General features: G+C 38.1%; 2 protein-coding genes across 4 annotated transcripts; one reads left to right on the forward strand and one right to left on the reverse strand.

Moving 5' to 3' along the window:
- Positions 1–197: 197 nt before the first annotated feature.
- Positions 198–13862, reverse strand: LOC121646182 (integrin-linked protein kinase). Of its 2 annotated transcripts, none has more exons than XM_041995070.1 (13): positions 13760–13862; positions 12603–12828; positions 6565–6730; positions 5298–5393; positions 5109–5205; positions 4936–5019; positions 4644–4729; positions 4441–4550; positions 4091–4218; positions 3786–3907; positions 3534–3633; positions 1905–2035; positions 198–1767 (listed from the first exon to the last, which is right to left on the reverse strand). In XM_041995070.1, exons 2-13 carry the CDS (start codon positions 12689–12691, stop codon positions 1618–1620), a joined length of 1359 nt encoding a protein of 452 aa, XP_041851004.1. In that variant the 5' UTR covers positions 12692–12828; positions 13760–13862; the 3' UTR covers positions 198–1617. The 2 variants fall into 2 exon arrangements, with proteins under 2 accessions (XP_041851004.1, XP_041851005.1); XM_041995071.1 differs by having other exon boundaries at positions 13701–13815.
- A 410-nt stretch (positions 13863–14272) lies between these two features.
- rrp8 (ribosomal RNA processing 8) lies at positions 14273–18276 on the forward strand. 2 transcript variants are annotated; one of them, XM_041995783.1, is made up of 8 exons: positions 14273–14578; positions 14762–15023; positions 15245–16100; positions 16894–17023; positions 17099–17205; positions 17287–17383; positions 17863–17991; positions 18026–18276. In XM_041995783.1, the coding sequence occupies exons 1-7, from the start codon at positions 14474–14476 to the stop codon at positions 17974–17976; spliced, it is 1671 nt and encodes a 556-aa protein (XP_041851717.1). In that variant the 5' UTR covers positions 14273–14473; the 3' UTR covers positions 17977–17991; positions 18026–18276. The 2 variants fall into 2 exon arrangements, with proteins under 2 accessions (XP_041851717.1, XP_041851716.1); XM_041995782.1 differs by having other exon boundaries at positions 17863–18276.
- Positions 18277–21114: the final 2838 nt, after the last annotated feature.

A 21114-nucleotide genomic window follows, 5' to 3' on the forward strand; every position in this document is an offset into this window, starting at 1 on the left:
AAAATGTATGCATCTACATTTCTAAAATAAGTTTGTTTCTAACTCCTCGGCTTTAATAAGACAACAAAAAGATCCATAACTAGCCCATGCAGAGAAAGTAGGTGTTTCCATGTCAATGATGATGATCAGATCTTGATATTCAATCATGTTACACATTTTACCCCAAATTGGGGGGAACAACAAATGACTCATCCAAGTTGTCCATACGTTTAATCTTTAATATACACATATATAAATACATACATTTGTATAAGTCATTCTTGAATTCAGCCTCAACCATGTGATTCAGCACAAACAAGGAAGCGAGAGGAGACAGAAATTATGCAGATAAAGGAAATGCCCCATTAGATTGTTATAGTCAGACGTAAAACAGACAATGAAACAAAATAACATCAGATGAAACACCTAGAAAAAGCAATGTAACTGCTTGCAAGTAATAAATTCCACCCGTAGTATCCAAGCGGTGGCAGCAGTTTATGAACCATAAAAATAAGAGCATTCCTCCTGCAACAAAGTTTAGCTGTACCTGTTAACAGAAATACGTCACAGTGTGAACACGAATGATTCTTGAGACTGAAGAATACAAGGGATTACAAGCTGCAAAACAGATTTCCCATATTCAACATGAAAATAACACTTAAATGAATTAGGAGAAAACACTTCCCATCTCATCAGAGGATGACTATACTCTGCTCCACAGTACAGGTAACAGAATTCAAATAAAGAAGCTGGGAAAAAAATAACAGAAGGAAAAATGTTCAGATTAAATGAAAGCATGAGGGATGCAATTAATTACTTTAATAGAATTCCCTAAAGGGTTTCAAAAATCTTGCAATGCATTTTAAATGTTATATTCCCCAAACTGTTATATCAACACACTTTTGCAGCACCTAAGACAGTAAAGGCTTAAAAGGCCAGTTTTATTTCATTTGCAAGTTGTACAGGATGCAGTCAGGAAGCAAAGCTTGAGACTGACCAAGCTCATCATCTTCACTACACAGCCAAGGTGAACGGCAAAACACTGCTGATGTCAGAACATTTAAGGGTAGCAACCATTTCAAATAAAGGTCTATGACATGCTTGCTCATTGCGCACAGTTTGTTGCTGCTAAAACAACAAACATGAACCCTTTCCCACAAACAAGCTTTGGGTTAATCTGTTATTTATTAAATTATAAGCCATCATTATAAGATAAGCAGTAACCTTGAAGGATGACTTTTTAAAGTAAGCCCACTTTGGATAAGGCCTTAAAGCCACTGGTTTGAACCAGCAGACAATCATGCTAACCTCCACAGGTTATTCAGTCATTAGAAAAAAACCCCCCACTGTACTCAGTCCACATGATAAACGTTTAGGGGATAAACAAACAGTCAATACTAAGCTCAGCATTTCAGTGGCAAAGACAATAAGGGTAATATAAACTTTATAACACAATAGAAAGAGTGATTGCCTCTGAACTGATCTCAGAAGCAGAAGCTACAGTGGCATTGAATGCAGCAGTAGAAGATGTGTTTAAGGCCATTCTGGTAAGCACCACACCACCATATGAGTCACATCTGGAGTAAGATGACCAGGTATTCAATCGGCTAAAAAAGACGGGAGGGCAAAAAATGTCTTTCACTTGTCCTGCATTTTTTCCAGAATTGGCACAATCATATCAAATTTAGGCCTCTTAGCTGCGTCTTCGTTCATGCATATCTTCATGAGCTTGCAAATGTGTGGCGAGATACCCGGGGGTATGGTAGGCCTCAAACCCTCCAAGGCAATCTGAAATTCAAGACAGAGTCTGAATGAATTTAAGGTTTAGAAGCTTTGCCTCAACAATGTTGGCATTTAATTGGATAATTTACATTTATCCACAATGCAAATGTAAATGAAATCTAATGAGCATAAATCTTGCTGACCTTCATGCCTATCTCCATGTTGGACAGGTCAGCAAATGGCACTTCTCTGGTCACCAACTCCCACAGCAGGACAGCAAAGCTCCACATGTCAGCAGAGCGACGGTTGATCTCTTCCGGCTTCTTCTGCAGTGCTGGGAAGCACAAAGAGAAGCAAATAAAGTTTACACGCTGAACCGAACAACACGCATTGTGTTGCTCTACTTTCTGCTGAACCACAATCGAGTGTTCTGACGACAGCAATATGTTTTATTTGCTACCACACACTAGTGTGGAACTGCAGCATTTGTGTTTTACTATTTAAACACAAATCCAGATAAGGCTTTTCACAAAGGTCCTCATTCTACATCCAGTTATTTTGTGGGGTCACATATTCATCCACTGACAACCAGAGAACTCTATATGTTCGACATAATTCAGTTACTTTTTTCACTTTATTGTCTGACCCGTTTTTCAGATTGAGTGATAAACAGTCAAACAATAAACACTTGGTTATTCATTAACAGGTCTATGGTGTGTTTCATAAACAATCTGTAGCACCTACAGCATTGTCCTGTGACAAAGCAGCCATAGTGTATGTTGCTATGGAAACTGCATCTCAAGCATGTAGACAAAGTGAAGAAATCTGATAAGCTGATTCCCATCACAAACACAGACAGGAGGTTACAGATGGAAGGGACAGAAAAATGGAAAAATTGGATTCAGTCCTTTTGTGAATCACAGTATGGCAGACTGGTTAACTGAAACATTTCTTCCACAACTAAATATGTTTACTTAGATAACACTTTTCTATCACGCTATGAAATCAACATGGTGCTGTTTTATTTATTTTCATCTCTGGTGTCTCTGTAGGTACATGTATGAACAGACTGGCAATGTAAGACTTGCCCTCAGTGTCAAAATTAAATCTCTTCCTCTTTTTTTTTTACATTTCATAACTTTCCAAGATTTATCTATAAATTGTAATGTAAATGTAGCTCATTAAAGTACACCAAGGTTACTGTAGTGTGGGATTTTGTCTTCAACAGAAAAAACATTGGAGATGAGATAAGTGATGAGTGGAACATGACAGTGATAGTGGAGACTCAGCTACTCAAGACATATTTACCCAAACAGAACGGTTGTCGATTTTCCTTTAAGAATACATACTATACTCAGTAGTAATATATACAGCAGCATATACTACTTACATACGCACTCTTTACATCTGTTATATAACTGAAGGCTTACAAAAACATTAACCCTATTAAAACCAAACATAGTGTAAACTTGTGTCATAAAGACAGAAAAGCTCTCTCTGCTCGCCATTTGATGGTTTAGCTTACTCTACATGCACTGTATGGGTGTTGTTTCTATGGTAACCAGTAGTGACACATCTAACCTGCTCTGTAAACTCTAGAGCTTTTCTGAGGACCCATGTTATTGCAGCAAACCTTCCCTGGTTATTTTCACATTCTGTAATCAGTTTATGTTTAGTACTTGCTTGGATTTCCCCGTATCTCATGGAGAAATCTGCTTATAAATGACATTTGGCTCTGAGCTAGAATAGAGTTCCTTGCATCCATCAGTCTCACTCAGCCTTGTGTTGTTTCAACCGTCGGTTTAGATCTGTGCCGTTTGAGTGATGCCTACCCTCAGGGGCCACCCATGCAGGCGAGTACATCCTGCCAGGACACTGAAAGGAGAACTTGACATCTGCCATGCTGATCCTCGCTGTCATGTCTTCATCGATCTGCAGAAATGAGAAAATAAAGTGAGATGTCACTTCCTTTGTGGTATTCTGTATTTCTTTCTTTTTCTCTCTTAGCAAACAGAATTTGCTGTGATACGACATGCATAACAAGTACACAGGTTATGAAAAAGCCATGACAAACTTCTTCTTACCATTACGCTCTTGCTGTTGAGATAATGGCGAGGGATCATGGGTTCAAGTGTGTGCAAGAAGGCCATCCCATAAGCAATGTCCAGAGCAAACTTGACTGCCTGTGTCTGGTCCACCACAAAATCTAAAAGCAGGATGAAGAACAATAAGAGGTTCAAACCAAGCCAAGCTGCCCTTAAGTACATAATGTGATATTAGAGAAACAGCTGCTACAGATAAATAATGGCAACACAATGAAAAACAACTCCTGCAAATCACTGAAACTGGTGGCAAACATGGACTTTGAGTCCAGAGTGGAAGTACTCACTGGTGCCTTCATGCAGCACGTTGTACAGGGAGCCATAAGGCATCCAGTGTGTGATGATGATGGGGTGAGGGGCGGGAGGAGACTGGCATGCTCCCAACATAGGTAGGACATTTGGGTGGGAAAATATCCTGAGATGAAGCCAAAGAAGGAAGGACAGGGAGGAAGAGACGGAAAAAAAACCCAGACAAAGACACAGAGGATTTGACATAAACAGATGTCTTGTGTGTGATTTGTGTCCTGGACATAAATAATACACACTGTCTATTTCAACATGACACAATGAGACACACAAATGAACACAACAGAAGAAAATGAAAGAGATTATAGAAAAGACAGGATTTAATAATAACCTGAGTTTGGGATACTCCTCGTTAAAGTCTCGACTCTTCCTTGTGGTCCAGTCACGAACTTTTAGCACTTTCACAACAATTTCATTTCCTTGCCAACGTCCTTGCCACAGCTACACATAAGAAAGAAAAAAATAAATGAAGTAAGCCACATGCACTCTTAAATGATCACCAAGCAAAAAAAGTTATCCAAGAAAATAAAGTACCTCTCCAGACTGGTTTTCATTTATTTTAGCAAGCAGAGAGAGCTGTTTGTAGTCAACGCCTGCATGTTTGTTCAAAGTGCCATTGCCTGAAAATACAAGACAGAAACAAACTCAAGAGAAGTTCAGGCAAAAAATATTAATAACTCCCATCAAGGAGATTAATAAAGGAAAGTAAAAGATTCTTTAAAAGCCACAGTGAGAATAATTGAAGAGCAGTATGAAGCTTTTTTTCCCCAAACGCATGGATGAAAATTGGTCAGGTAGTATATTAGTTTGAATTTTAGGGACTCACGGGGTCGAGTTCTGGTTGTGCCTTTCCAGAATGTGTCCTTGAAGGGGATTTTAGTCAAGTTCTGTCCCATTTTCTCAGCCTTTTCTGAATAAAATAAAATAAACATTTACAACTGATCCTGAGATTTATTTAAGATTGTAGAATTAACTGGTTATAAAGGGAAGTTGTGATACCTCTTAAGAGTTCTCGCAGGTGAGGTTTGGCTTTGTCCAGGGGAATTTCCCCATATTTGTTACAGATGCTCACCAGAGCCCCATTATTCACAAGGTCCTAATCAATAAAAGAAAAAAAATTGAGTACTGTACAGTACTGTAAATAAGAACTGATGTTTTAGCTTTGTTACCACCAGAGGGTGCACCAACCTCAGCCACTTCATCTTGGCCCCAGAAGCAGGCATAATGCAGTGGCGTGTTCCCGTGTTCATTGGCTGCGTTGGTGTCTGCTTTGCACTGAATCAGCTGAAAAAAGCCAAAACAAGGATTATACGCAAAGTGAGGCTGGTCAGATCTTGTTTGGGCTGTATACAGAGGTGAAGCTTCATGCTGCAAAAAAAATTCCTGTAAGGTTGTCTTGCTTGTGGATGCATACCAGAGCTATTGAGACATGCCTAATATTAAACTCAATAGCTGCCTAGCAGCTATTCCAAAATCAGACCCAACAGGAGAAGCCTCGCTTTGTCAGCAGTTCCCTATGCAACACTGAATTACAATTGATCTTATCTTTTTTTTTTTATCTTTTATCATAGACTAACGTTACTAACACACATCCACATTGTTTACTTCTCTCTCTTTAATCAACTTGTATTGCAGAGCTGCACATTTCTCCACATAAACCACCTGATAACCAAAACATGACCGTTTGATGTCACTATTAAAAAGACAAAAACCAACAAAGCAAACCTAGCAGTGGTTCTCTTTTTAAATCTCCTTCTTATTAAGAATATCTGACGAGTATTTAATTATTTTCAGGTGATGTGTTTTTTTCCCATGTGATGTTGTTTTGGCTGACCATGGTTTGGTTATAAAGGACAGTTTAGGAAGTAAAGATGGCTGCATTTACAAAGTGCTAGCTACATGAACGGGATGATGAGAGAACACGTGAAGTGCGACACCTGAGAATTCATGTAAAAATGGTTACTGGCTACAGACATATTTAGTATGTGATTATAAATAACTAAAGCATGTTTTCATATCCTTAACATGCTTACTGTAACCATACTAAGTAATGTAGTTTTATAACTGTATTTCAACAGCTGCAGCTAGTGATGGTGGCAATGCAAGAACAGACAAGATCTTTGTATTTAGAGCTGCTATTCAGTTGATATCATTACAGGTTTCACAATATCCTGCATTTATGAACAAACCCTGTTAAGACATCATTTCACAGCTGTGTCTAAAAAAAGAATGTTAGTTGCTCTACTCCTTTTTTAAGTTAGCATTAGACAGAACATTACATTACCCCTAATATAACATGGCTTATAGCATTTTGGATCACACTGCAATGGAGAAAACAGCCATATTCAGCTATGTTCTAATATCAAAGGTAGGAAAAAAACCCACTCAAGTCAGGGATTTGACACAAGAAACTGACAGGAACTCTTTCCCATGTCTCTGTGTACATGATTACTACCTTTCCCACAATGTCGCGATGTCCATGGCTGGCAGCCAGGTGCAGAGGCGTGTCATCTCCTCGGTTCATGACGTTAATGCGTGCTCCTCTCATGATGAGCATGTCCACCACATTGGAGCGGCCCTCCCTGCATGCCCAGTGAAGAGGGCTGAAGCCATGGTCATCTCTGCAGTCACAGAGGAGCAATGCATTCAGCACAATACAGATCTTACAAAAACTTTAAACAGGGGGAAAGTGAGGGAAACGCTACTAAGTGAGATTTTGGGGGGAATAACAACCTTATCCATGCAAACATATTCTGTGCCACAGCTTTTATTACAGTGTCAAATTGTAATGAATGGGGCTGTTTCATGAAGAATCAGTATCACCCAAAAACTTTCAGTTTCTCACTTTAAAGCAGAAGCTGATGCAAGTGAGACAGACTGAGACAACAACTAATGGACCTCTGACACACATCACTCCTTTTTGTCTCACTGCCATTGGCAGCAAAAAATGTGAAACAGTAGCCTTGATATCATGACAGAGACTGACAGAATGCCGCTTCAGTGACAAAGAGATAAAGACAGAGAGATTAAGTACCAGGAGGAGCTAACTGACAGCAATTCAGTCAAGAAAAGGCATAGGGTAGGGATGGGAATAAAGGGGAAAAAAGGAAAAGACAAGCATCCGCTCAGACCTTATAAGGTCCAGTAAAACGTCCTTCAACTGACACATACTCCAGCTGCCATGTATGAATTTGTCATTCTCCATTTCTCTGGTCTCATAGTCACTTCCTGTTTGGTTATAGTTTCCTCCCACAGTGGAGTCCCTCCATTCCCTCCTTCTCGTTTCCACCAAAACAGAGTTTATATTCCACTCTCCGTACGTTTTTTTCTATTACAGTGAGTCTCGTCTTTAGCTCCACAGAACAGCACAATGCTCCTGTTATAAAGAAACGTTTGCATTTGTCCTGCAATCCTGAGTGGGCACATAGCATAACAACAAAGATCTCAGAACTGAGGCGGTATTATGAATCTGCAGAAATCTGCAGGAAGGAAAAAAAAAAAAAAAAATCAGTTCACTGACTTGCATTCATACATCCAGCCACACAGCCCCATAACAGACATCTAGCTGTGTGACCTGCCGCCATTATACCAGATCTACTCAGAGGACAATGTCCCCTCAGACCAAAAGGCCAAATCCTAAAAAACACTAATTAGACTTTGCTAAAGAGAAAAACCACAGACTCATTTCTATGATTTCATTAGCTTTTAGCCCAACATACCGTTCGGTTTGGTTTTAAAGGAGCTCAATGTAACTTTCTGACCTTAAAAATATACATTTGACTCATTTTGATGCCACACTAACATTCATTATGTTCATTCCTGGAGCTGCTTCAACAAAACGTCAGTATTTTTAAATCTAGGCCCCCTTTTCTGTCGTTTTTGTGGAAAATAGGGTTAATACAGTGAGTGACCAGCAGCTGCTCAACAGCTGCAATGTGATAACATGAGGGAAACATGATAAAGTAGTGCTCAGTAGCGCCTGACAACATCACAGAAAGGATTTCTACAGAATACTCAAACTAATGGAGGGAAAATAAGACCCAGGCCAAAACAACAACAAAATTTTAGGATACCTCAGTAACTCAGTTTGCTGCTATTCTCTTTACTGTGTAGACTAGATAAGGATTTGATATGTAAAAGGCATCTTGTGATACAACCTTAGAAAACTTTGTTTTTGGAACAAGACATTAAATAATCATCTAAATATTCCACACATTAACAGATTGAGAACAATCAGCTACTGCTCTACAAAATCAAACTGTTATCCAATTAAAAACAAAATTCAAGTGCAAATCTCCATTTTCATAAGCTGTAATACAATAATGAGAGCGCTCACTCAGGCTGGTTACACTCATTCTCAGTACACTGATTTATTTAGTATTGAATACCAGGAGGAGTCAAATTAAGATCTAATCTAATTCTCCTGGTTGTACGATTTTGTTTTGGGAAACAATATAATTAACATTTGTTTTACTTTCCCAAAACATACCGCTGATAAATTTTGAAAAGACTGTTTAGACCTAGCATGCAGTCAAGTCATAATATACAAACAAAATATTAATCAATAAAACCTTACAGTCCAGATAAAAAAATCTACTTCTGTGGTCATCGAGCAAGGCTCAGCCTTTTGGTTTCTGTATGTATTTATATTTCAGGGCTCTTACATAGAATGGATTTTTCTTTTAAGCTAACTTCATTTTCCAGACCCAGAGGCACTTAAGTACCAGGGGTTTCTCCTACTCACACCCCCCCACTCAGTACTGACTGCAGTAATTTATTTCAGGCACTTCCACCTGCCAAAAGAGCTCAGTTGGGCAGACTGAAGAGCCAGAGGAAGAGCCCCTGTCTGCACCCTGTATGTCTGCACTGAGATAAGCTACGGATCAAATGACAAATCTCAGCTAGGGGAAGAAATAAAATCCAAACAGTGAAAAAAGGCAGAGGCAGAATAAAATACACAAACAAATTAAATGAATAAATAACTGAATGAGGACCTGCAACTGCAGCTAATTGTACTGATAATTTGTTTAACCCGGAAAGGAAAAAAAACATCAGAAAACTGACAAATATTTGAAAAAAGTTAGTGGTGAGACCTCTGTTTAAAGAGGGAACAATTTTATTCACACATATTCTGCACAGACAATGCAAGAAAACTCTAACAAACAACACAAAACGTGGCACTGTAAAGAAGGAGAATTACCATTTAAATCTAAGTTAGTAAAGAGGTTTGACACCATGTCATTTTGACAATGACAGAAAACTTGATGGCTCTAACTCTGGTTCTATAACTGAGGTGGAAATATTCAATATTCAAATAAAGTCACTTTAACTGAGATTACAGCAACACAGAAATGAGGGAAGCTGACTTAGTATTGAAGGAAGCATTTTTATTTTCCTAATGAAAAGTCATAAATGAAAAAAAAAAATACTGTGTTAAGCTTATTTTATATTTTAACCCAGCTCTATACACTAAAATATAATGGCACTAATAATTATGTCATAAAATCCAACCATCCTCATAAAAATGACACTTATTAAACATGATTTGCTGCTTTTTTCTTTTTGATACAAAATACTGAGCTGAATCATTTGGTTTTTGGGTTGCTGTTCAAATGTTCTGCACAGAACTATACCATGCAATAACATTTATCTCCAAAGGCCAAGCCAGCAGTTTAAAACATATTCAAAGCAGACCAAGGTTTATAACTATACATCACATTTTTGGCAGAGTATATTTGAAACTTTGCAATCAAGCTCTCCAAGCTTTGAGGAAGTACTGAGGGGAAATGAGTGGAGCTATCTTTTACCGCTGGGAGCCAAATGCCGGAAACATATAAGAAGAGGAGGGTAAAGTGATGTGTGCTGCTATGGCTTAACTGTGCATTCCTCTTCTGAAAAGTTCACTATTTGGCTTCACACACACAAAGATTCTCAGTTTCTTCCAGCCCTGCCCACGACAACAATCTCCTCCCCCCTCTTTCTCAGTATTTGTAGGTGGTAAAAGGTTCCCTTGAGGCCCAAGTTTTACTCCTTGTAAGGAGATTCAGCATTCCACAACTACTCTTTGTCTGGGAATTACATCAGTATGAACACACTGTCATCAAGGAGCACAAAAAATATTACAGGAAAGATGTGAGAGGCCAGAGTGTAGTGGGTGCAGGAGAAGGAGGTAAGCTTCTGTAGGCAAAATGAAGGCACCAAGAATGAATGTGTTTCACCAATGAGTGGAGATATATCAGCCGGAAAAGGGAACCTGACATGTAATCAGCTAATGGGCATGTCACATGTGGGGAGGCATGTCCACGGTGGCTGAGTGCAATCACATAATCTTACAAGAAAGGGACAATTGGAAGGACTAAATACAACAAAATAGAAGTGTAAAAAAATATCCCTTCATTTCAACATTAACTGTTAAAAACTGTATTTAGCATTTTTGAGGTGCCAATATGTAATCCAGCTACATCTTTGAAACCGTGCAAGATCTGACTCGTTCACACGGTGCTGGTTGATTCACTGTCACAACAAAAAGAAAAAAGAAGAGAAAAATACTACAAAAATCCATCTAGGGGTCAGTTTACTCCACTTTCTTATCCGTAAATGCACTAAAACATGAGGAAAATAAACCAAAAGGAAGCTGCTTTAAGATACACAGAGAATATAATTAAAGTGAATTATCTGTTCTCTCTTTGTGTGCTATGCAAACAAATACCAGTTTTCTGAATCCAACTTAGAAACACCCAAAGGACAAGACTTTCAGTCATTTTTTTGTGTGTGTGTTACTTTTTTTCCTTTCTTTTTTCCCTCACTTTCCTATTTTCTAAATATAGACAGCTTTGGATAAAAGAAGATTCTGGATCCTGCTGAGGACTGAATGTTAATCTGTGACCACTGGACAGACATTTTGTGTACTAATTGTGTTGGATAAAGGTCCTTTCAGACAGTCACTGCTTTCTATTTTATGCTGGTTATGGCTAAACATATCAGTGTGCTGTCTAAATGTTATATAATATTGTTGTTACAGATTTGACTAAGTCAGATCTAAAAAAATACATTTATCGTGTTCAACATGGCAACACCCTGAACTGCTGTAGTCATACTGACACGCAGACACACAAACGCACAGTAGCAGTGGGTTAACAGTACGTTTGATCCGATGCCAAAAGGAATCTGACACCTTATCGTTAAATCAATAAATAGTACTGTACATAGTTTGCTGATCCAAAATTAATTAGCTACAGCAACATTTTTTCAACATCATTTGAGCAAAACAAACAAAAGAAAAGAGTTAAAATAGTTAGAGATGGGCCTGAAGCTTCTGCTTAACAGCTCCCATCCACATGTAGCTTGTTTTAAACAAAGCATTTTTTTCATTAGCTTCATGTGAATTTGTAAGGCAAAATTACACATTACTCTAAAAAGACGTAACTACAGAGTTTTGTAAGATGTTGCAGCTTTAACAGCAACAAGAGTGAAAAAGATGTTCTCATGTGAACTAAAAGATCAAGGTTTTCTTAAGTTAATAAGGGCTATGCTGTTACTGTAATACAGTTAAATTCTCATGATACCAAAGCTGACTGTTCGTAAGCAGAGAAAGTCATATTTTCAACTGTTTCCACCACTGCAATGTTTTACACAATCACTGCACACTTAGCATGCCAAAAAAAAATGTTATGGAGATGCATGATGACTTTAGTGATTTGTCTCACTTAATTTACAGTCCAAATACATGCAAATAGAAAGTATCACACATGAACTGAGGCTATCTCCTTAGTCAAAACAAAGCATTTACTAACATTGGTAGATTGATTTAGATATTAAAGTTAATCCTTGAATTCCCCTAAAGGCCGTATGAAATACATAAATACATTAAATATTTCCTGCATCAAAAGTGTTCTTTTAAATGTCTGTGAAGTTTGAATCTAATTGCAGCAACTACTATAAGCGTGACTAACTGTGCCATCGTAGCATGCTTCCTGTCCAACATCATGCTTTTGGTTTATTCCACTGGCATTCAGAACATAAACATGCGCCCACAAGGGAATGGGTTCAGTGTCAGGCCACAATCTCACTAGGGAGTGAAAAGGCGGGCTCTGAGAAAGCATCAATGACTGAGTTAAATAATACATCATTTAGAGTAAGCAACGACAGTGCATAGCTCTTTGAGATTCTGATCTACATTATCTGGCATCGCAAAGTCATGCTGTGGCAAGTTACATACAAATCACTGTGCAAACGCAGACTGGCTTAAAAAAATTTAAAAAGAAGAAGACAACTCCTCCCAAGAATTAGTGTGTTACTATAAATAAGTGCATATTTAATAATATAATATGTAATAATAACACACTGAATAACAACAGTGGTGGGATTATACAACTTTGATAGCATTATCGTGTGTTCACATAACTTTTTATTTAAATGACCACAGACAGATGTGACTTATAAATTTTGGATACAATAAACATCCCACAGTCACAAAAATAAACCCTAACTCACCCTTGATTGAGGTCGTTCTCTGTGTTGTCCAGCCACAAGCGAACTGCCACTGCATTGCCTTCCCGGCACTGCGTGAAAATATCATCCATTTTGTTGGTGTAATCTTCTTCTCTTATGATGCACCCGTGAAAGCAGATGCAGAATTAAACTTAGGCTGATGACCTGAGTGGTTAAGCCAATTCCTGGCCAGCATCAGTCCCTCATCCGGGACACAATTAGACAGGCACTGTGGTATGCAACATTAGGGGGGGAGGGAGGTGATTAAACAAAAAAGGAGAGAAAAGAAATCATCAGAAATCACCAGTGTGAAATTTAGCCCAGCATCTTGTAAAAAACCTAAGCAACTACAAGTACTGAGTAATCTAATTTTATTACTGGGTGGGGGTGCATTTGTGGTGTTGTGATTCACATAACTTTGCTATGATTAACATCCTGTATGCTGGGGCACATTTATATACCCAAAAAAATAGTGTGCGGTTATTTCTTGGCTACATAAATGCAATAATCAAAGTTAAAAAGCAACACACAGTGATAAATAACTGAGATCCCCGTTTGCAGTAATTAGAAATCACTAACAAAACAGGGATATATGTAGGATGAACAAATCCTTAAATGAGAAAGGTTGCATTACACTGTAACTTGCAGTTCTCATGCATAGATATTTGATTTTATGCGTCTATCCAAAGTAAAACCTAAGTCATTAACAATGTTTTATCACAGCAATGAGTCGACTGTTATCAACACACTACTCTGAAAGCGGCTTTTTAACTAGCTGCACTGCTATCTAGCTAACGTAAAAGGCAGAAATGTAGCCAAATATTGCTACAGCTTTTGGCAGTACAAACGGTTTATTTCTTTAAGCTAGTTTAAATAGCCTTAACAAGGTCTTCAAATAGCCAACATATTAGTTCGTCTGACGAAAAAAGGTTCAAGCAAGTTTCTGCTAGCAAGCTAACACAATATCTTGACGAGGCGGCTGTCTCGGGTTGTCTACTTTACCGCTGACTTACTGATGATTACAATCATAATGACCACTTTAAAATGTAAGTAGTTTTTTTTTTTAACTAAATAGAATTGCCTCCATACTAATAAACCTACCTGGTATATTCACCAATGGCAATATTATACAGTTAAAGAAGTTTACAGTTGCCTCATACCGTCTATGGTTGTATCCTGTAGATTCAGTACTGTGGGACGTCCACACCCTCAGAGCCACCGTACGTACGTGCAAACGATGAGTGGAGAGTTCTACGCCCCCTTCAGGCAAACTAGAGAACTGCACAAGACCCAAATATTAACCGCCTGAGGTCATGCTTTTTGTTTATCTTTGTATGATTACATTTTATGTGCACAAAACTATCTTGCAACATATATAATAGAACAGGACTGTACTGAATTAAACATGAATTAAATTTAATAGACAGCGGAACCAAAAAAACGTCTCTTTGTTTTAATATAATGACTGATAATTTCCTTTCACTTGCACAAAGCTGCTCATTTAGAAAAATAACTTTAAAAATGTTAAAAAGTGGAACGTCCAAATTCACAGTAAAATCCAAGATAATTTATATTTAACGAAATTCTTTTAGGTGTTACAAACACGAATATCATATGAACAGCATATCCCAGAAATCTCTAGGTCATTACGTCATCAACCTACGCCTACAGTTTTATTTTGCTTCCTCGACGCACATGACAAACCAACGTGGCTTTCGGGTTTTAAAAATAATTTCTGCTTTTGTTAGACGTAATTACATGTTAGGTGAAGAAAACATTTTTACGCAAACAGCGTCAACGACATAAGCTGTTTAAAAGTAACTCTGTTAGTTTTTTTCTGCATGAGATACGCAGTTTTGAGAATTTAAACTAACATGTTTAATGAAGATGAAGACTGGAGTGATGAACAAGAAGCCCAGGTTTTGAGTGAAACTGTTCTCAAAAAAACACAGAAGGCGAACAGCAGCGCAGATGTTAAGGTAATTTTTGTTGTTGTTGTTTTTTTTTTCCTCAACAAATTTGGCATCAAAATAATGACGTGACGCCTACATTCTGGTACAGCTAATATCGCTGTGTCTTTTACATAGCCATATAAATAAAACTGAATTACCCGATGGTTGACTAGTTTAAGGTCTAATTACCATTATTCTAATATTTCCAAGGTTGTGGGGAAAAAGAGCCTGCTGCGGACCCTGCAGACACTCGGATCAGTACCAGAGTGGGAGAGCAACAACCCTCTGCAGGGTAGTGACAGTGAGACAGACACAGCACCATCACACAGTAAGAAGAAGAAGAAGAAGAAAAGCAGGAGGAAAAGAAAACATACAGAGAAATCAGAGGAGCAGCAAGAGAATGAAGATATTAATCAGACAGTCAAGGAGGAAACACCTTTACCAAAAAAAAAGAGAAAAGGAAAGGAAACTGGTGAGTAATTAATGAATTCTACTTTTACATTTATATGTCCAAATATAGAGCTGCAGAACAACTTAGAATAGCAGCATAAAAAATAAAAATCAGAAATATTTGGACATTACATGAACAGTTATCTTTTTCATTCAAACTGAGTTTTTATGTTAGCCTCTCTTAAAATCTTTGAATGTCCACATCTTGGCTGTAAAATAAATAAATATTTATTCTCCCTACAGGGTCCACAAACAAAATCACTGCTGGAGAGAAAAAGGAGAAAGACATCACAGATTCTGCTCAAGTTAACACAAACATACCACAAAGCACAGAGAGAATGAATAGACAACAGTGGAAAAACAAGATGAAGAACAAGAGAAAATGCAAAAATAAATTCAGACAGAATAAACCTGAGGAGACTGCAAACAAAGCAGTGACGGCTCATAAACAGGAGCCAAAGGAAGAGGGCAAAATAGATTCACAAAACGACAATAACAACAATGAAAACATCAATCAGGCAACAACCCAGAAAAGAAAGAAGAAAGAGCGTAAACCACTGAAAAGGAAAAACACTGACGAGGACACTACATCCACAGAGGAACAGCAACAGAAAGCAGAGAATAAAATGCAAAGAAGAGAAGCTGAGAAAAGTTCATCAGATTCATCTGGTGTTGGATCAAAACACATCATAGGTGAACTTCAAGTGAAGATCACAGATGATCAGCAGGAGTCCTCCATGACAAGACGCAAACCTGAGCTGGGCAAAGAACAGAGTCTGAAAAGACAGAAACTCCGGAAGATCCTCTTCAGCCAGGAAACGGACCAACGTGCAAGTCCAGCTGAGCAGAAAGACGGGCCGGCCTTGCTGGAGGAGGCGAAAAAAAGCGACTCCTTCCGATCACGCATGGAGCAACGGTTGGAATCGGCTCGTTTCCGCTACATCAATGAAGTTTTGTACAGTACAACCAGCGGCGAGGCAAAGCGGATGTTCCAGCAAGACCCGCAGGCTTTCTGGATTTACCATAAAGGTTACACGGCACAGGTTCAGAGGTGGCCTGCAAATCCAGTGGATGAGATCATCGCTTACATCCAGAAAAAGTGAGATGTGTTCATTAAAAAGAAAATTAACACTTTTTGATAGAACTCTGGCCATTTTGACACATTAGGTTGAACTTAACTTGAACAATATCTGCGTTGCATATTTTATTATTAGCTTTGATCAATAGCTTTGGCTATAGTTCAATTCTGAGGGACAATTACAAAATTATGGGAACCAGTTGCTTGATTTATTTATATTTTTAAACGGTAAACTATAAGATTGACAAAATTTTGTGTTTATGTTGCCCTTTGTTCTGCAGTATTATAAACTGAGCTGGGTATTTGTTAGCATTTCCACACAAGAGCTATACACATAGAATCAGGGTAACGGTATGTAACTTAGTTTTTACTGCGTGTCTTTGCAGGAAATTATGATATAGTAGGCAAATATGCTTATGGAACCTTAAATGAATTCATCCTGTTCTAGTAGACCTCCCAAATAATACCCTAACCCTGTAAATGTGCAACATATACTGTTTTTCAGAGGTTTTCATTCAGCCACAAAAAAAAAAGCGAATAAACATATAATAAACATATAAAATAAAAATAAAATAAACATATTGTATAAGAAGCTATTGAATGAAAATGACCCTACCACCTTATGTGCATGCTAGCCTTTAACAGGTTCACATGTCTAATGCTTCATTTGGCTGCCATGAGGAGAGGGCCATGTTATTGCCATCAGTTTATGAGGAGAGAAACAACTTGTGTTCTGTGAAGTTAAAATTCACACTCTCTCTGTAGAAATTAGATCTATTCTGGTTGAAAACTTTTTTTCTTTCATTTGCTGCAGATCTCCCTCTCTGGTGGTTGCAGACTTTGGGTGTGGTGACTGTAAAATAGCACGCAGCGTGAAGAATAAAGTGCACAGCTTCGATCTTGCAGCTACCTGCGACCTCGTCACAGTCTGTGACATGGCAAACGTGAGTTTCTCTCCGCTTGATAATCCCTGTACAGTCACTGTTACTGTGATTAAAAGACACAGTCTGCCTGTGCAGGTGCCTCTTGATGACGGCTCTGTGGACATCGCTGTGTTTTGTCTTTCTCTCATGGGGACCAACCTGGCTGACTTCTTGGCTGAGGCCAATCGAGTATTAAAAAATGGGTAAATGATGTAATAATGACTGATCATGTGCTTGCTTAGTTTTACGATGCATGATTAATTGGTTTTGCTCAATTATCGCAGGGGGGTCATTAAAATCGCAGAAGTGGCGAGTAGATTTGATAACGTGCGGAACTTCATCTCTTCTCTGGCAAGTCTTGGATTCAAGATGGTGTCCAAGGTGAGGCAACAAACAAGACAACATCAGGGACTGTGTTTTACACTTTGAAATATTAATGATGTTTGTGCAGGCTGTTGTGGCTGTTTTCAGATATAAAACATTAAGCTCAGTCTCCAACAATAAAAAAAAACAGCCATCTGCATTTTTACACTTTTGTTTCCAGTTGCTAATGAAATGTACATAAATATGAGACAATTTTTAATGCAAGCAGAGGTATCATTTATTTTTCCTTTTAAAGAAGTCTCAGCTGGCAGTGAGAGTTGGTGGCTGGAAGCTGCTTGATTTATAATTTATAGCTGGTGGTACTGTGGGCAGGAAACCACAGGTTGAAAAGAACATTCAGGGAACTGGTTTAAAGTTGGCAACAAACAGATTGTTCATTGCATTTAGACGACAATCAAGTCAGTCTAAACAAGCCTTTTAGCAAACAGCAGCTTAGTTATTCAGTTTTACATTTTTTTTCTCTGTTTGTTTTTCAGGATACAGAAAACACACATTTCTACTCCTTTGAGTTTAAGAAGACAGGAAATGCTCCAAAAAACGTAAAGAAATATGGACTGCAGTTGAAGCCCTGTGTGTACAAGAAAAGATGATGTCGATGATGGAGTTGAGTGTGCACATGTGCAGATATTTTGCCCGTATAGAAAATGTCTATGTAAATCAGAACATTGATGTACTGCTCTTGGTTCAGTGTTTTTACAAATCTGTTTTATTTTCAGTGGGGTTAAAAGTCCATAAATTAAAAAAGAAATGAACACCCTGAACACTCAGTACTTCCTGCTTATAAATGTTAGCATTCAGAAATCTTCTGGTTCTGTTAGGTTCCTGCATTCTTCTACCTGCTCTTCTTTAAGGTTCATAAGATTATTATTAAACAACAACAGCAAAACACATTTTGTACCTCTTGAAAAAGTTCATTGTGAATCTTAATGAATGTTTGCAAAATTACAGTTTTCAAAGCCATATTTTTCCCGTTTTTAGCTTTTAAACAACATGAACTTTGCTTCTAGAATTTGTGAATGGGCTCAATTCCACTTACCAGAAAAACTTTCTCTACAACATCGGCTGATCATGTGAGAGCATGCTCATCTAGCCCCATGTTTAACAGCTGAAGAGGTGAAATTATAAATCCGGAATCAAACTCCAGTTCTCAAAGGCCACGGTCCTGCAGGTTTTAGATGTTTCCCTGCTCCAACACACCTGATCCAAATAAAATTGATCCAACAGCTTGTTGTCAAGTTCGTAATAATATTAATTTGAATCTATGGCTCTTGAGGAGCAGCGTTTGAGATTCCTGCTCTCAACGTTTCCTTCTCAGATCCTTTTGGCCATTGTATCCTAAAAATTTAAAAACTCGTGAAGGATGCAGAACATGTTTTCTTCAGTAAAGATTTTTTATAATTAAACCTTTATTTAACCAGATAAAAAACCCATTGAGATCATGATCTCTTTCACAAGGGTGACCTGGCCAAGAGGTCTGCAGCACGTCATAATCAGACAAACAAAACATTATGAGAACCAAAACAAAGAAACAAAACAAAATTAAAACATACAATATCACCAAAGCAATAGCATTTTCAACATAGAGTGCGTGTACTATCCTAGCAATTTTACAACAGACAACGAATTAAGATTTATAACACAGGCACTGTCCAATAGTCTCACTCTGTCCTTTAATATAGAGCGGAAAGCTCCAAGAGGAATAATTTCAAGAAGTTTCAGTTTGGACTGTAGAGTGTTCCATGCTGTGGGGGCAGCAAAGCTAAATGCTCTTTTTCCAAATTCAGACCTTACTCGTGGAACAGATAAAACAAGTGTAGAACAAGATCGCAAGGCATAGCAGCTGCTTGTTTTCTGCAGTAAAGTGCACAAATAAGGAGGACTCAAGCTTAAGAGAGCCTTATTTATCAGGCCCTGCTGCTTTATTTGTGTCCAGCCTCTTTAGTGCATTTTTTACCACAGAGGCAGATATAGACATGAACTCGAAAGGACAAGTGATGGGACCACTCACTGCATGTGGAGTCAAGGGTGTATTTACATTCGGCAGACCAGTATTTTTCAATTCAGGGTGTAGTGACTCGAACAAAGACCCCGCAGAAATAAAATGATCATTAAAACAATCAAGAATAGCTGTCTTGTCGGTCAGTGTACCTGATTGAGTAATTAAAAAACTTGGCAAATCATTAGTTGTCACATGATTTATAGAATATTTTATGACTTGCCAAAACTTTTTAGGGTCATTTGTATTCCTTATGGATTCATTCAGATAAAAATCAGACTTAGCACGTTTAATAAACGAAGTACATTTATTTCTAAGCTGGCGAAAGCTGAGCCAGTCTACTTCCAACTTTGTTTTCCGGGCCCTGGCCCAAGCAATGTCTCTCTCTTTGAGGAAGTTTCCAATTTCAGAGGAAAACCATTGATTATTTCGTCCCTTCACCCTAAATTTTCTAAAAGGAGCATGTTTATTGACTATTCGTTGGAATTCGTCATAAAAGTATTTTAGAGCCAACTCTACATCATCAAAAAGAGAAACTCTACTCCACTCAAAGGCAGCTATGTCGTGCATAAAAGCCAAGATGCAAAAGTTTTTGACATCTCTTTTACATATAATATTGGGCTTAGACCTTGGAAGCTTAGAATTTCTTATGGCTGCAATGGTACAATGATCACTCAGGTCATTCGCAAATACACCTGTATCCGTGTACTTATGGGGAGCATTTGTTAAAATAATGTTTGTACTGGTATCACTGGGAAGTGGAGTTGTGCATGAAGCCGCACAAGAAGCCACAACCCTAACAAGATAATTAGGGTCATGCTTAAGTGAAAATGACCTGATTGCTTTTCATTTGGAGTTTAATCTTAGTTTTATGTGGATCTGTTTTTACTCAATTCATCTCTTCGCATTTGCAGAAAGCAAGACCAAGGTTGCACAAATTTGTGTATGCCACACTAAATACATTATGAATTGTATGCGTCATGTACATCTTTTCATGGATGTAATCCATTGGTCTGCTTTTATTTGCCATTAGTAATCAAGCTCATGCAGGTTTCCTAACACTCTGTGGAATAAATCACAGTTGTTTTTAAGATTTAAGCTTTATAAGATAATGTATATAGTTCATTTATCCTGTGAGAGAATTTTTTTGGTACAGCAGCAGTCAGATTAACATAAATAGAGAACTGATATATAAGAAAATTGTAAACAAAAATAAACTCTAAGCATTGATATGCAAGAGAAGTAAAAAACAGAAAAAATAAAATAGCTATATATACAGATAATGTACAGTTATAATCATGGATTGTTATTGTACAGAGTTAATTGTAAATGGAAGTTGTCTTTGTGACAGCGGAGCTGCAGCAGTCTGTTTGAGCTTTGCTGTCCCTCCAGTATACTGTGTAGTGGATGTGAGGAAATGTCCATGATGGAGACCAGTTTGTTCAGGGACCTTCTGTCTCCAGTGTCTACAGGTTGTGTCCAATGATCTTGCCATCCTTATGGATCATTTTGTTGACCGTGCTGGCATCACTGGAGCTGATCCTATTCCCTGAGCACACCACATGCTGCATACATTAAAGTATGTGAGCTTATTCAGGAGGTAGAGTCTGCTCATCCCCTTCCTGTACACAGTATCTGTGTTGTTCTTCCAGTCCACTCTGCAGTCCAAGCAGAACTCCTGATGGGCTGGTGTGCAGGTTTCCTCTTCCTAATAACATCTCCTTCATTTTGT

Source organism: Melanotaenia boesemani, chromosome 9 (assembly GCF_017639745.1).
Source record: "Melanotaenia boesemani isolate fMelBoe1 chromosome 9, fMelBoe1.pri, whole genome shotgun sequence".
NCBI classification, from domain to species: domain Eukaryota; kingdom Metazoa; phylum Chordata; class Actinopteri; order Atheriniformes; family Melanotaeniidae; genus Melanotaenia; species Melanotaenia boesemani.